Genomic DNA, 16,177 nt, shown 5'->3' with positions numbered 1-16,177 from the left:
GGCGGTGGACAAAAATAACAAATCGGATGAACAATATATATGGGAGCTATAGCTATATCTGAAGCGATTTCGATTAAATTTGGCATACATATTTTCAAACCTAATTTGGGTGTATATGCAAAATTCCATACAATTCGGGCTTATATTACACGTTTGGTGCACAATAAAAGGCAAATCGGACGAAGATATATATGGGAGCTATATCTAAATTTTGACCGATTATTTCCAATTTCAATAGGGTTCGTCCTTGGGCCAAACAAATGATCTGTGCAAAATTTCATCTGGATCGGACAATAAATGCGAACTGTACTTTGTTTACAAAAATACATGGACAGACGGACGGACGGACATGCATAAATCGACTCAGAATGTGATTCTATGCAGATCATCAAAATGAACTATGGGTCTATCTCGTTTCCTTCTGCCTGTTACAAACAAATGCACAAAGACATAATACCCTGACCACCTTGTGGTGTAGGGTATAAAAAAAGAAAAAATTATTGCGTTTGACTTTGTTGTAGTTTTTTATCTCACCCTGTATATCATATGCGGTAATTGAAATTAATCCCGCTTTCATCTAAAAAATTCGTTTCCTCTTTATTTCCTTTGCAAAGCATCTCAAATGTTTTTGAATTTCGACCAGGAAAGAACGATTTTTAATCATTTGGTAAAAATCTATCTTTATTTCACTAAGAATTTCATAGATACTTTAAAATGCAATTAAATTTTTTGAAGTCCAATAACCATCTAATTAAATTCCATTACCTTTTCATAGCCTTTAGAACGAACCAGAGATACATAATTGGATCTGAACCAACACATTCTCCAGAAAACGAGGCGTGAGACACCAATTACATTACACACCAAAAAATCCATAGAAATTCGTCACAAAAAGGTTATTTTCTGCGGCCCCCATAGTTCATAAGACTGAACAACATATAATAAGTGTGAGCGCCCCCAAACTACAACAGAATCTTCTGAGGTTGTGTAAATCATTCACCTTTTCCATTCATGTCATGTTGGAATCTACCTTCATTATTTTCCTCGGGCGGAGAAAAAAATAAATGTTACCTTAGGTCTGTGTTTCTCTTCTGTATCAGTGTCAGTCAAAACCATCATAAAAGGTCATATAAACATACACACCAACACCAACACACTTGCCGCCATTTACACCAAAACCACATCAGACTCTTATTTAAATAAACTTGGCCATGTCAAATGGTTGCTTGATACCATGATGATGTGTAGGTTGGTAGGGATGTGTGTGTGTGTGTGTGTGTGTGTGTGTATGTAAGATATATGATGAGCTGTCACCTTGTCACAGTTCTTCCGCATGTATGTCACCCCCCGTCCCAGTCACGCCCTTCAATGTAATTCCGAATAGAGCTGTATTGTAATCACAACAAAATGTGATATGTGTGAATGAGGGACCATTTGTTGTCTGATGGGTGAGACGACGACAGCGTCAAATAATCAGTCTTGAAAGGGGTGATCCGTTCATCTTGTGTGTTTTAATAAGTTACATAATAAGTAATATCTTAAATTTGGTACATATCATATGCAAATTAAGTATTTAAATACCATACACTGTGGCGTATAAGTAATGGAATACTAATACGCTGTATTGATTATGAATTAATATTGCTTATACGCAACATTGGCCAAGGATTCGATATTAATTAACAAAATAAAAAATGCTGCATTTATGGATGGAATATGTAACCCTTTGTAAAATATTGGAAATAAAAAAGCTCAAAGAAAATTTCGTTAATATATCAGAGATAGATGCCATTACCACAAAATCTCACAAAAAAATGAACCTCATAAATGAAGTACACAAATAGAAGTATGAATACCATTGTGCCTTAATTTATATATTCTTATATATAGATGGCGCTACTATGTTTTAGTATTTTCGGGCCCATCCGAAATATATTAAAAAATACTCTATCCCATAAGATTTCCCCCAAAGGGTTTCAATATTTATGAAAAAAAAAAATAATACATTTATTTATTTCGCATAAAAATAATTCACTTCAAACCCTTATTCAAAATATTTAATATTTTTATTGAAAATTTCTACTTAAAAAAACAAGAATTTTATTCTTCTTTTAAAGTCTGCTTAAAGGGTGAGATGAAAAAAACGGCAACCAACTTCAGCCTGCTGTCATTTCTAAGCCACTCGTCTGACACTTGTTAAAATTTTTCAAGTGACAGCTCATTATATTGTTTACAAGCGTACCGAAGCGTTTTGGTGAGAATTTTCTAGAAAAAAGTTATTCTGGATGGAATTCAAGCGTGATAGTGTATGGCTGGAAAGCCACAAGTGGCTATCGTTAGAGCACTCCAGCATTTAAATGTGAATAAATCTTTTGTGTCTCGTACCATCGATCAAGGAAGTGGCCGGAAGAAAACAGCAACATCAGCAGAAATGCTTCGAAAAATAAAGAAGCGATTTGATCGAAACCCGCGTCGCAGTGGCCGAAAAATTGCTCGTGAGCAGAACATATCGCAATATTCTATTCGGCAAATATTGAAAAATGAGCTCGGGGTAAAGCCATTTAAATTCCAAAAAGTGCAAGAACTTACACCGCAACAGAAAGAAAATAGACACAAAAGAGCTAAAGAGTTGCTTCGCGTGGCCGAAAGTGGTGAACATTCGTTGTCCAGCAGTTTGTAAACAAACCATAACAGCCGATGGTCGCTCTCCGCTCGTATTTATCGACCGCGGCATCAGAATAAATGCCGAATATTATCGAAAAAATATTCTGGAGGGTGTATTGAAGCCTTGGACACACAAACATTTTGGCCGCATACCTTGGACATTCTAACAGAACTCAGCACCATCGCACTCAGCATGCGCCACCCAAGAATGGTTACAAAATGAGGTTTCTCACTTCATTTCCAGCTCACAATGGCCACCAAAATCTCCGGATACCAAAAGCAAGATTGGCACTAAAAAATACCAAAGTGTCGATCACCACAAGCAAGCGAGCAAAATACCGCAGAACAACATTCAGGCAGCGTGTGACGGTTTTATTTTCCATTTGAAGGCCATAATTCGTGTCAAAGGTGACCAATTCGAACAAATCTAAACTTATTCTAAAATTTGATGATATTTCCGATAGTTTTGCTTTCATTCCATAAATTTTAAAAAAATAGTTAAAAATATGGCGTTTGACTTTGTTGCATTTTTTTTATCTCACCCTGTATGGAGACGGAGACCGAAAATTTTGAGTTTTAATTAAAAAAAAAAAAAAAAAAAAATTGTCAAACTGAACAAATGGCGCATTTTGAGTACTAACAAGTAAAAAGCAGCTATGTTCGGCCGGGCCGGACCCTCCATCAATTGTAAGGAATTTGAAAAATTTCCCAAAAATACCGTTTAAATAATGACCTTTATAAAGGGGCTATACGAAGACGTAGACCAGCATAATTAATTTGTTGTCATAGGCTGTAGTAGCCATTAAGATCTTCAAATACGAAATATAAAACAATCCCGACAAATAATGTCCCTAAAATAATAAAAAATAATAATATGGAGGTTATACGAAAACGTGGAGCGACATGGCCCATTTACGAACTTAAACTGCCTACTGGCAAAATACACATATGTGCAAAATTTTATTCCACTATCTCAATTCGCTCGAAACATAGCGTGATTAGAACAAAGAGACAGACGGACCTCGCTAAATATTTTTAGAATTTTTTATATATTTTCATATATAGATGGCGCCCCGAGCCCATCTTCTTTTAATACTGAACGCCATGAAAAATTTCAATATCCTTGCTAAACATTAAAGGCCTACATATACATATGCATATTTGTGTATGTATTCTGTATATGGTAATTTAAATTAATCTCACTTTCATCTCATAAATTCATTTCCATTTTGTTTTTTTTTTTTTTTTTTTTTTTTTTTTGTTGCTCATCTACATCACACGGATGATTTGTGGTTATAACCTCTATGATTGTGGTCGCCTACATTTTTTTATGGATATACATTTTTTAACGAGCCTTGGGAAACCCTCCCAAAATTAACCATAATCCATTTGACTGCCCCAACAGTAAATGGAATTAAAAACATGACAAAGGAAGAAGCCAAAAAAAAAGGAAAAAAAGCAGCAGCTTTTGAGGTAGCTTAATGGGCTACTGAGTCTGCCAGATAGGTAGGAGGAAATTAAAATGAAAGTTTTTTTCTTTATCGCCATCCTCGTCTTCGTTCCTCTCTACGTAATTTCCTATGTTTGCTGAAAGGGATGTTACGTGTGGAGCTCAGGCTTTGATTTATGACATTTAAATGTGTTGAATTCACATATCTACCATGTGAAAAAATATTATAAAAATAATTATGTGGAAAATAGAATAATTTTTCAGACGAATTTTGAAAATAAATATAAGTTTCAATCTTTCGAATATGGTTTGAAATAAGACACACACATTATTTTAAAAGCTGTGACCAAACCTGATTCATATTTTGACAATGTTTTAATCATATGTAATGTACCTCTGGAAAGGGATTGCCCAAAATGGTAAATTAATTTTGAAAATTTTGAAATTAATTTATTTTATTAGATTTTAGGATAAAATGATACCTATAAATGCACTTATTGTGATAAAAAGCAACCTAAACGCCTTCGATTTGACATACTCAGCTTATTTGGAATCCCTAGTCTAACAACTGCAAAAAAGTATACTCAACAATAATTAATTTCTGTGAAAAAAGCCGTTTGCATCTGTTAAAAACATTTCATAAAATTTATCAAGAAATCTAAAACAAATGACAACATCTAATCTAATGTTTAAGTTAGTCAGAAAATGTTCATGAATTAAATAAACTGGAACTACGACACAATATCAAACACAGTCTTATCTTAACATTGATATATTTATAAAAAAATCGTTGTTAAGAATTTATTTGGAAATAAGGTGTAAAACAATTTTTTTGTTGTGTCAGAAATTCTGAAAATATTGTCTGTGGAAGACAATGGGAAAAATGTTCCAACAAAATTGTGTAATTTCTAGGGAATGTACTTGAGAAAGCAAATGACACATATATTACAATTTGTTCATAGAAAAATAAATAGAGATCAGGCATTCTTGTCAATTGTAAAAAATAAATAAATGTAAAAAAGATATAAACAAAAATTGATGATTTTTTGGTATTATTATTATACATTTCTTTAATTAGAACAATTTCGATCAAGGGTACTTCTTTCTTTATCACTTCTCCCAAAAAAATTAGATGTTATGGAGATTTTGACTCAGACAATTGTCTATATGTCTTTTGACAATCAAAAATGTTAACATATAATTTCCACTCTCAATATATACATTTCGAATTTAATTTTCTTAAAAACTATTATACCCTGATGTGTGGGTTATCCTAAGACTTATAGTGAAATTTTATGTAGAATATTTCTTTTTTTAGAACTTTTTGCCTAAAACCAAATTTTATGTTGCTTTCATGCATGAATTTGGAAAAAGACTAATGAAATATCCATGAAATAAATGGAAAATATTTTCCCTAGAAATATATAACTTTCGAATGTAATTTTCTGAAAAATTTTTATAGGTAGATACATAGTTTATTTTAAGGCTTATAGTGAAATTTGGTGTAGAATATTTTTTCTTTTGACACTTTTTGTCTAAAATGACATTTTATGTTATTTTTATGCTTCAAATCGTACCAAGGTCGATGAAGAGTTTATAAAATATATAAGAAAATAGTTTTGCGTTTTTATGTTAACATTGATGCAAATATTTTCTTGATATCGAATGGAAATATGACTTATAAAGAAATTTTACAAAGAATATTATTGTCTTTGACGTCAATCTCCTAAAATGATGTTTTTCCTTATTTTATTTTTTTTTATTGAGACATTTAGTAGAATTTTATGGCGAACCAATTGGTAGAATATTTTGATTCGTTTCATTCACAGTTTATTCGATTTTTTGAAAAGTTTTCAAGAAAATGAGGAAAATGCACTTTAAAAGAAAAAATAATAAACCGTATTTTGGGCAGAAATATTGTTGAAGAAATTATATGTCTAAATAGCATGCAATCCAAGGAATCATAACACGAATATTTTAAAAATTTTAAAATGGGGGGAACTTCCCTTTCCTATTTTTGTTACTCCCGATGTAAACTATCAAAACGCCTCATCTTATTTACTTTAAAAACTTCGATACATGCTTTTGTGTGGCACAGTGTAATATAACATCAAATCCAAGCAACTCTAGCAAGTGTCCGCTACTACGTCAGCGAAACTCCACCTTAAAATTTTTGATTCGATACAATAGTTCGTATTAGGCTTTTTTAGTACTCAAAATGCACAATTTGTTCTGTTTGGAGAAATGTTTAATCAAAATTTCATAAATCATACTAAATTTTCAGACTTCTAAGATTTCATATATTTTTCACGTTTTTTCTATTTCGAAAAGAATAATAGGAAAATGTTTCCCTTTTACACAAAAAAGTCTTCAAAATCTATAATTTTGAAGTTAACCGAGGAGGATATTAGTAAACCCATTGCACAATGGACCCACATCCAACAGTGACCCCAATATTAAATTTCAGCTCTATCCCTTCACCCAATATAAAATTTAGTTACATTTAGTACTTTTCGAATAATTATGGTACACATTTTTAAAATAACCTCCACATGTCCACGCTCATATGAACAGCAACCCCAATACAAAATTCCAAATCTTAACCGCAGACAAATATCAAGGTTTCAGCTCTATTCCTTCACAAATTTAGTTCCATTATGTACTTTTCGTACAATTGTGGTATATATTTCAAAAGCCGACTCCATATATCCAGGTCAGACGTGAACAGCAACCCTAATACAAAATTTTAAACTGCAAGCGCTATTAAATCACCTATTACCAAGTATGGTATTGAACTAAGTGTAGTACTATTCGTACAGTTATAGTACACATTTCCAAAACGACCTCCGTATTCCAATCCCTGATATAAACAGGGACTTCAATATCAAATTTGAGAATTCCTAAACATAAAATATCAAAATTTTATATTTATTGCTTCACCCAATACCAAATATAGTACGATTCAGAACTTTTCGTACAATTAATTTACACATTTCCACAACTAGGCTATACTATAATATTTAGAACTTTTCGTGCACTTCTAGTGCACATTTCTGAAACTACCTATTTATCACAAACATACCACCCCAATCACCTGCAAATACCAAATTTATTTTTAGCTATATCTGTTCACATAATACCAAATGGTACCATTTATCCAGTTAAGCACCATTTAGGAGCTTAGTTCCATTTTAGAACTTTTCGTAACCGAACCGAATTTCTAAAAGTCCTTAGGTTTATCTATCCTGTAGTTCATTTCAAATTTCAGAATTCTAGTTCATTCTGTTTGTTTAACAAAGAGTATCCAATTTTTCTTTTAGAACTTTTAGAACGAATTTCCAAAAACCCAAAATTTCATTTTTCTAGTTTCAGCCCTTTCGTGTATATATAGTTTGCGAAATATGGCTCAAATTATTGGGGTTCCTTTGTCTGGGGTTAATGGTATATAATGGCTCTGAAAAGGAAAAGGATGGCATGAGACCCCAATAATCTTTTGTAGTTATAATCTTCAAAAGCAATACCATCTACTACTAAGGAAGCTACTCCAATTTCTAAGAAAGTTGGAGAGAATTCGAGAAACCGCCTAACTTTAAGAGAAATAAAAAAAAATATAAACCATTCCCCAAAAAATGAATGAAAAAATGAACTGAAACTAATTAAGTTAAAATTTGGCGTCGAATATTTCTTCTTTTGACATTTTTCGTGTAAAACGAAATTTTATGATACTTTCACGCATCAAATTAAACCGAAGACCACTCCATTAAAAAATAGGAATTATTTTCCCTTTTGTTTTGCAAAGCTGAAACTAATATTTTCTCAATAAATAATGGAAATAGAGATTCCCTTTCTTAGATGACTTGTACTGAAATTTGATAAGGAATATTTTTGCCTTTGACGTCATCCATTCGAAAGGATGTTTTGTAGGAGAATTTTGCATGAACTCATATGGAGTACGGCTTTAACCCTAAAATGCGTCTTTCATATTTATATATTCCTGGCGTTTAGGTAAAAGATAGACTTTTGATGTATTCCGAAACCAATAATAGATTTTTACAACAAATACTTTTGCGGAATACTGTGACATGTTACGACCCCGCTTAAAGCGTATTTTTTTTTATAAATTTTTGAAAAAAAGATCAAAAATACAACTTTGGTGACTCTCTTAAGGGTTACAATTTTCAATCAAACTAATCTTCGCATTTTTTTCTGTAATATGTACCTAAAATAAAGGGATTCTAAGATATATTAATTCGAAAATTAAAAAAAATATAGAGGGGGATTTTACCTTCTCTATTTAGGTTACTTTGCAATGTAAACCTTGAAAACCCCGATACCTTGCAATGTAAACCTTTAAACGTCTTCCACTGTTAGCAGCTTCCATAATCTACTTAGTTTCTCCTATAATTATGAAACCAATTGAATTTTGTCGCCCTGTGTTATTATTTACCTAACTTTAACACCTCTTTAATGCTTTACTTGCCAAAATAAAAGGACCAAAGCATTTGCTATTGTTAATTGCTCTTTTTGGGTCATTGAATTCCATTCGCAATTGGTCTTCTGCTGTCAGTTTTGTTATCCTTGCAATTTTGCCGCATGATTAGACAATTTACGTTGCTGCTTCAATGATTTTATTTTTCTAAGATTTCTCATTCCATCACCTGAAGAAGGAGATTGATGGTACAGTTCGTTCAAACACTCACCCACCATCTCCCTCTGAATTATGCACTTTCATTGGAAACTGTGAAATTTACTAGGGTCCTGGTTATCTGTGTAATTTTGTTTATTTGTCTGGCAGGTCCGGCTGTCTGTTTTTGAACATTAGCTAAGCCATTAAATTAATGTAACCATTTCATATTTCATGTTTTCTTTTCTTACATCTTTGGCACTTTTCTCCGGCAGATAAATGCCATTCATGGCAAATATTTTTGATTTTCTTTCGCATTACCTTTTTTAGAGATTTATGAAAAAACGTTACGCAAGTCAAAACGTTTAATTTATCAGCAGCAATTTTTTTTCTTTTCTTTAGCAAAGATTAAATGGAGGGTGTAAAGGGGTGGGTGTTTGGAAAATTGAAAATTGAATTGCGTAGTATTTGCCATAGAGGGGGAGGTGGGGCTGCTGTAAGTTGGGTAATTTGTTGCAGAAGCCAAAAATGAATGACACCCACCCCCTACCGTGGGTTTGCTTTTTTTGGCAATTGTGTGAAATATTTTGAGATATCATTTCCAACATAAGACGGCTGTCATGTGCTCGTTTTTGTAATTGTCTTCCTTGGGTTCTTGCTCTTTTACGAAATAGTTAGAAAATATTTAAAGAAATTATTTTTATAGACTTCTTTGGAATTTATATTCTATAAATATTGAATTCACCTTTTCTTTGGTATATTGTCAGTGCAGGGTGAGATGGAAAAACTGCAACCAACTTCAGACTGCTGTCGTTTCTAAGCCACTCGTCCGATATTATTCCAGTGACAGCACATTATATTGTTCACAAGCGTACAAAAGCATTTTGGTGAGAATTTTCCAGAAAAAAGATATTCGTGATGGAATTCAAGCGTGATTTCTTTGTATTATGCTGGAAAACCACAAGTGGCTATCGTTAGAGCACTTCAGCATTTAAATGTGAATTAATCTTTTGTGTCTCGTTCCATCGCTCGTTACCGTGATACTGGTAGCGTAGCACGACGGAAGGAAACAGCAGCATCAGTAGAAATGGTTCGAAAAGTAAAGAAGCGACTTGATCGAAACCCGCGTCGCAGAGGCCGAAAAATGGCTCGTGAGCTGAACATAGTGAGCAGTATTCCATTCGGCAAATATTGAAAAATGGGCTCGGGGTAAAGCCATTGAAATTCCGAGAAAGTGCAAGAACTTACACCGCAACAGAAAGAAAATAGACTCAAAAGAGCTAAAGAGTTGCTTCACTTGGCCGAAAGCGGTGAACTGCCGAATTTGGTTTTCTCCGATGAGAAAACATTCGTTGTCCAGCAATTTGTAAACCAACAAAATGATCGTGTTTACTTGCTAGAGAGGTCAGCTGAAAATGTGCACCTTCGATTGGTCACCAGAACTCAAGCGCCGGCCATGGTGATGATGTGGTCCGCTATAACAGCCGATGTTCACTCTCCGCTCGTATTAATCGACCGTGGCATCTGGATAAATGCCGAAAATTATCGCGAAAATATTCTGGAGGGTGTATTAAAGACCTGGACACGCGAACATTTTGGCCGCAGACCTTGGACATTCCAACAGGACTCAACACGACCCAAGAATGGATACAAAATGAGGTCCCTCGCTTCATTTCCAGCGCACAATGACCACCAAAATCTCCGGATAACAAAACGTTGGACTATTGTGTCTGGAGTATTTTGGGAAGCAATGTTGGCAGTAAAAAATAAAAATACCAAAGTGTCGATCAGCTCAAGTAAGCACTTCGCCGGGAATGGGTCAAAATATCGTATTAATCAGAATAAATTTCGAAAATTTTCTGTAGGGTGTATGAAAGTCTTGGGAACGCAAACATTTTGTCCGCAGACGTTGGACACTCCAACAGGACACAGCGCTCCACCCAAAAATGGTTACAAAATGAGGTTCCTCGCTCATTTCCAGCGCAAATGGCCACCAAAATCTCCGTACACCAATCCTTTGGACTATTATGTCTGGAGTATTTTGGAAAGCAAGGTTGGTACTAAAAAATACCTCAAGCAAGCACTTCGCCGGGAATGGGTCAAAATACCGCAGAGCAACATTCGGGCAGCGTGTGACGGTTTCAATGGCCGTTTGAAGGCCATAATTGGTGCCAAAAGTGACCAATTCGAACAAATCTAAAGTTATTCTAAAATTTCCGACATTGTTTCTTTCCTTTAATAGAATTAAAAAAAAATGTAAAGATTATGGCGTTTGACTTTGTTGCAGTTTTTTTCAGCTCACCCTGTACATGAACAGCGACCCTAATACCAAATTCCAGATTTCAAAAGCCATATGTTTACCCAAACACCAAATATAGTACTAAATATAGTACTATTTAGTACATTTTGGGGACACGTAGTACACCTTTTTAAAACCACCTTTTTTTCCAGAAACTAGCCACCAACAGGGATTCCAACACAAAATTTAAAAATTCGAGCTTCATCCGTTCACCCTGAGCCAAACGGTCCAAATTCAGTACCATTTCGTACAGTTCGTACAGTTCGCACACTTAGTACACATATCCAAAACCAACTGTTTATATAGCAAACTTACTTTCCAACCTGGATTCTCAAACAAAATTGTTGAATCCATCCGTCCATTTAAAAATGGTACTATTTTAAAAAAATTGTACCATATTAGAACTTTAAGTAAAATTAAGTTCGAATTTCCCAAAACCCTTTGGTACGTGTATCCTGCACTTCAGTGATGCTCATTCCAGACATTTCAATGTCTAGTACAAATTTTTAGTACTTTTTGTACCCTTTTTCAAAAAACACAGGGTTATCATACTCCTACGCACCAAGACTGGCCCTCGTGCAATAATACAAGATTTCAGCATCAGCCGTTTCGTCTGGCCGTTGATTATAGATCAGTAAGTCAGTCAGTCAGTTATTTGAATACTCTTAAACCAGACCTGAGCTTTTTTGAAAGATTTCTGGGATACTTTATAAAATTTTTAGGACCACAGTGTAGAGTTCTTTTAATTTTTTTACTAAACCTAGATATCGGCTGTCAGCTTCTGGCGTCTTCCCCTCAAAAATAATATATAAAGGTTAGACTACACAACATGGTTAATTCATGTGTAAAGTGACTTTTCGTAAGCAATTTTATGTAGCATACTTTTAGACGCTTCTCACATACTATACAGTTTCACGTTTCGTTTAAGTATAAAAATTATTTCGAACGCTCGGGCGGGGCCGATTTTATGATACCCTACACCACTTTGCTAATTTAGTTGAGCTCCACTTTATAATTAAAAGTTTTTTTATGGGAGAATTCAATCATACACGCTATGATTATAATTATAATTTAAAATTCAAAGGACTAAATATGCCGAAGCATTTGTATATTTTAAATTCGGACTTATATTGCCCATTTGGTGCAAAATTAATCTGAAATCAGATAAAGATATATATGGGAAATATACCCAAATCTGAACCGATCTCGATAATATTTGGCAAAGATATTTCTGAGCTGTATTTGATATATTTCCCTGAATATCATTGTTACGGAGTGCATATTACGGCTGTAGGTAACAAATACAAAAAATCGGATGTACAATATATATGGGAGCTATAGCTATATCTGAACCGAACATCACCAAATTTGGCATACTACCTTCTAGGCTAAATTCGGTCTTATGTGCCAAATTCCATCCCATTTGGGCAAATATTAGACGTTTGGTACACAATAAAAGGTAAATCGGACGAAGTTATATATGGGAGCTATATCCAAATCAGAACCGATCTCGATAAAATTTAGCAAAGGTATTTCTGAGCTGCATTTGATATATTTCCCCAAATATTGTTGTTACAGAGTGTATATTACGGCTGCGGAGGACAAAAATAACAAATCGGATGAACAATATATATGGGAGCTATAGCTATATCTGAACCGATTTCGATCAAATTTGGCATACTTATTTTCAGGCCTAATTTGGTTGTATGTGCAAAATTCCATACTATTCGGGCTGATATTACACGTTTGGTGCACAATAAAAGGCAAATCGGACGAAGATATATATGGGAGCTATATCTAAATTTTTACCGATTATCTCTAATTTCGATTATCTCCTTGGGCCAAACAAATGTTGTTTGCAAAATTTCATCTCAATCGGATAATAAATGCGACCTGCATTTTGTTCACAAGAATACATGGACAGACGGACGGACGGACAGACGGACTGACATGCATAAATCAATTTAGAAAGTGATTCTATGCAGATCATCAGAAGGAACTAAGGGTCTATCTCGTTTCCTTTTGCCTGTTACAAACAAGTGCACAAAGACATAATACCCTGACCACCTTGTGGTGTAGGGTATAAAAAGCTATATTTATAAAATGAGTTACCTATGACCCAAAGAGAAAATGTAATTCAACCTTAATGACTGAGGCTAGACATTCGTAGGAAAAGCCAACGGTTTGTCTGCTTCTTAAAGTTGTAAAATTATCCTTTATTTAGAGGGATTTCATTACAACCTCATTGTCTCTCCCCTATAACTTTCCTTTTCGTCGAATTTTAAAAACTAGTCGATAATATTTCCAGTTAAATCATTTGCCTTCAGGGCCAATTTTAAAATTTAAAATATCAAATAAATATCAAATTCTGAAAATGTACACCAAAAATTAATTCCATAATTTGTGGAATCATGGAAAATATTTAAATAACAATATTAAAATACTTATCACATTGTTGAGTATCCTTGGTGACACAAGGATAACTATTTCCAAAAATCCTACACATTTTTGTGTAAAATGTAAACTATTGTATACGTACCTGTAAAAAGGAGAAGGAAGTAGGTGTTAATATAAGTAAAATGTTCATTTTATATTCATAAAAATATTTTATTAAAAACTTTGAAGAAATTAATAATTACAAAATATGTGGATCAACAACAAATCATGCAGAAATCTGTTTGGGAAAGAAAATAACAAATAATTAAAATTATTAAAATATAAAAGTAAAGGCTAGTTTACACACCATGTTAGGGGCTTATGTAGAGTGATTTTTTCGATTTTTTTGGCATTTTTTAATATTATTTTAAGTAACTCATACCATAAATGTATACTATATCACTGTGAAACAAATAAATTAAATTTTTTAAATAATTATATTACTGTAGATTACATTGGGCAACACAAAAAATAGTTACAGGAAAAATCCATGGATAAATTATGAATGTAGAGCTAAGAATGGAAGAATATAAATTGGATATTAATATTGCAAAGTAGTCTTAATAAGAGGGTAAATTTCGCTAGCGAATATTCCATCTAAAAAAATTAGATGCTGTGTTAGGCTTTTTAGTACTCAGAATGTTCAATTTGTTCAGTTTGACGTTTTTTTGTATCAAAATTTCATACATCGTACTAAATTATCAGATGTTTTTTATATAACTCAAGGTTTTCCCTTTTTGGAAAGAATAAAAGGAAAATGTTAACCTTCTACAATTAAAAAGTCTTCGAAATCATTAACTTTGAAATTTACCGAGGAGTATTTAACATCATTGCACAATGGATCCATATCCAATTTTCCTGTACAAAGCTATATCAACGGTCCATATGTTAACCCTAGAAGAATTTAAGAATTTCAGCACTATCCATTCACATAACACCAAATTTGGTAATATTTATTACTTTTCGAACAGTTCATTGTATACTATCATTTCCAAAACTACCTCCATATCTTAACTACAGACCCCAGCAGTGACATTTAAGGATTCACCCAATTTAGTACTATTTCGTAATTCAATTATACAAAATATTTTGTACATACTTTTGAGTGCGGTTAAAGCGCTGGAAAATCTAACAATTAACAAGTAAAAAAAAACATTAAGTTCGGCCGGGCCAAACTTTTAATACCCTCCACCTTAGGGTAAAGGAAACATTAGAAGAAATGTAGCAAAAACCAATAAAATGCCGAATATCGGGAGGTATCGTAATATGGTGGCTATACCAAATCGTGGACCTACGCATGCAATGTTTCGCCAACGGAGCTAGAACCCATTATGACCTACAAATGCCAATTTTCAGACAGATACGTGAAAAAGTGTGGCAAAAATAATCAAAATACCGAATATCGGGAGGTACCGTTATATGGGGACTATACCAAAACGTGGACCTATATATACAAAATTTCGCCACACGAACTAGGACCCATTATGACCCACAAATACCAATTTTTAAACAAATCGGTGAAAAAACTGTGGCAAAAACCATCAAAATACCGAATATCGGGAGGTACCGTTATATGGGGGCTATACCAAATCGTGGACCCATACATGCAATGTTTCGCTACCGGAGCTGGAACCCATTATGACCAATAAATACCAATTTTTAGACAAATCCGTGAAAAAATGTGGCAAAAATAATCAAAATACCGAATATCGGGAGGTACCTTTATATGGGAGCTATACCAAAACGTGGACCTATACATGCAATGTTTTGCCACACGTACAGGGACCCATTATGACCTACTAATACCAATTTTCAGACAAATCCGTGAAAAAATGTGGCATAAATCATCAAAATACCGAATATCGGGAGGTACTGTTATATGGGGACTATACCAGAACGTGGACCGATATATCTCATTTTCAATACCAACCATCCTAGACACAATACCAATTGCTCTGCTAAATTTTGGCGATCTACGTCAAATAATGTGGGCTGTATCGTGATTTCAACAGACAGACAGACGGAAATCGTTAAATCGACTTAGAATTTTATGCTGATTATGAATATATATACTTTAAGGGGTCTACGACGAATATTTAAGGATATTACAAACGGAATGACAAAGTTTCCGTTTCCTTTCCTTTCCAAGGTGGAGGGTATAAAAATAAATATTTCAAAATTATCAGTTTCCCAGCGGTCCTAAAATATCACATGTGTAGAATTCAGTGATCTTTTGTTATGTCGCATACGATAATGTGTAGGATAATAAAGGTCATAACCCACACACACAGATGTGGATGACCAGATGACACTTAAATGAAGGGATAGGCAGTCATGTAATATTTCCTTTTAAAACTAATAATAAATAAGAATAATCGTGTGGCTGCGATTAGGTTAAGATAGATTAGTTTTTATTTGCACTTAAGAAAAATATCTTTAAATAAAAATCAGAATTGAATCTACACCCAAACGAAGCGGTCGTGTTATTTTCTCGCCTTCTAAGCCACTAAAGACTCAAATATCAAATTTCAGAATTTTATCTCTATCCCTTTAAACAATACCAAATGTAGTATCATTCAGTACTTTTCGTACACTTATAGTACACATTCTAAAACCACCTCTGTATGTCCAGGCTACACATGTAGCGTCAAAAATTTTCAAACTGCAAACACTTTCCAATCACCCATTACCCACTTGTACCAGA

General features: G+C 33.7%; 1 protein-coding gene across 1 annotated transcript in view; it reads right to left on the bottom strand.

The window, feature by feature from the left end:
• Positions 1–13,665: 13,665 nt before the first annotated feature.
• The window catches only part of LOC101892726 (eye-specific diacylglycerol kinase-like), a 44,251-nt gene continuing 41,739 nt past the window's right edge, over positions 13,666–16,177 (bottom strand). The window contains exon 3 of the mRNA XM_011293214.3: positions 13,666–13,711. Within this exon, the coding sequence (XP_011291516.2) occupies positions 13,666–13,711 (46 nt within the window). The remainder of the gene's footprint in view (positions 13,712–16,177) is intronic.

This window comes from Musca domestica, unplaced genomic scaffold (assembly GCF_030504385.1).
Source record: "Musca domestica strain aabys unplaced genomic scaffold, Musca_domestica.polishedcontigs.V.1.1 44, whole genome shotgun sequence".
NCBI lineage: Eukaryota > Metazoa > Arthropoda > Insecta > Diptera > Muscidae > Musca > Musca domestica.
Note: the sequence above shows the minus strand (reverse complement) of the source record. Positions and strands in the feature narration are given on the sequence as shown.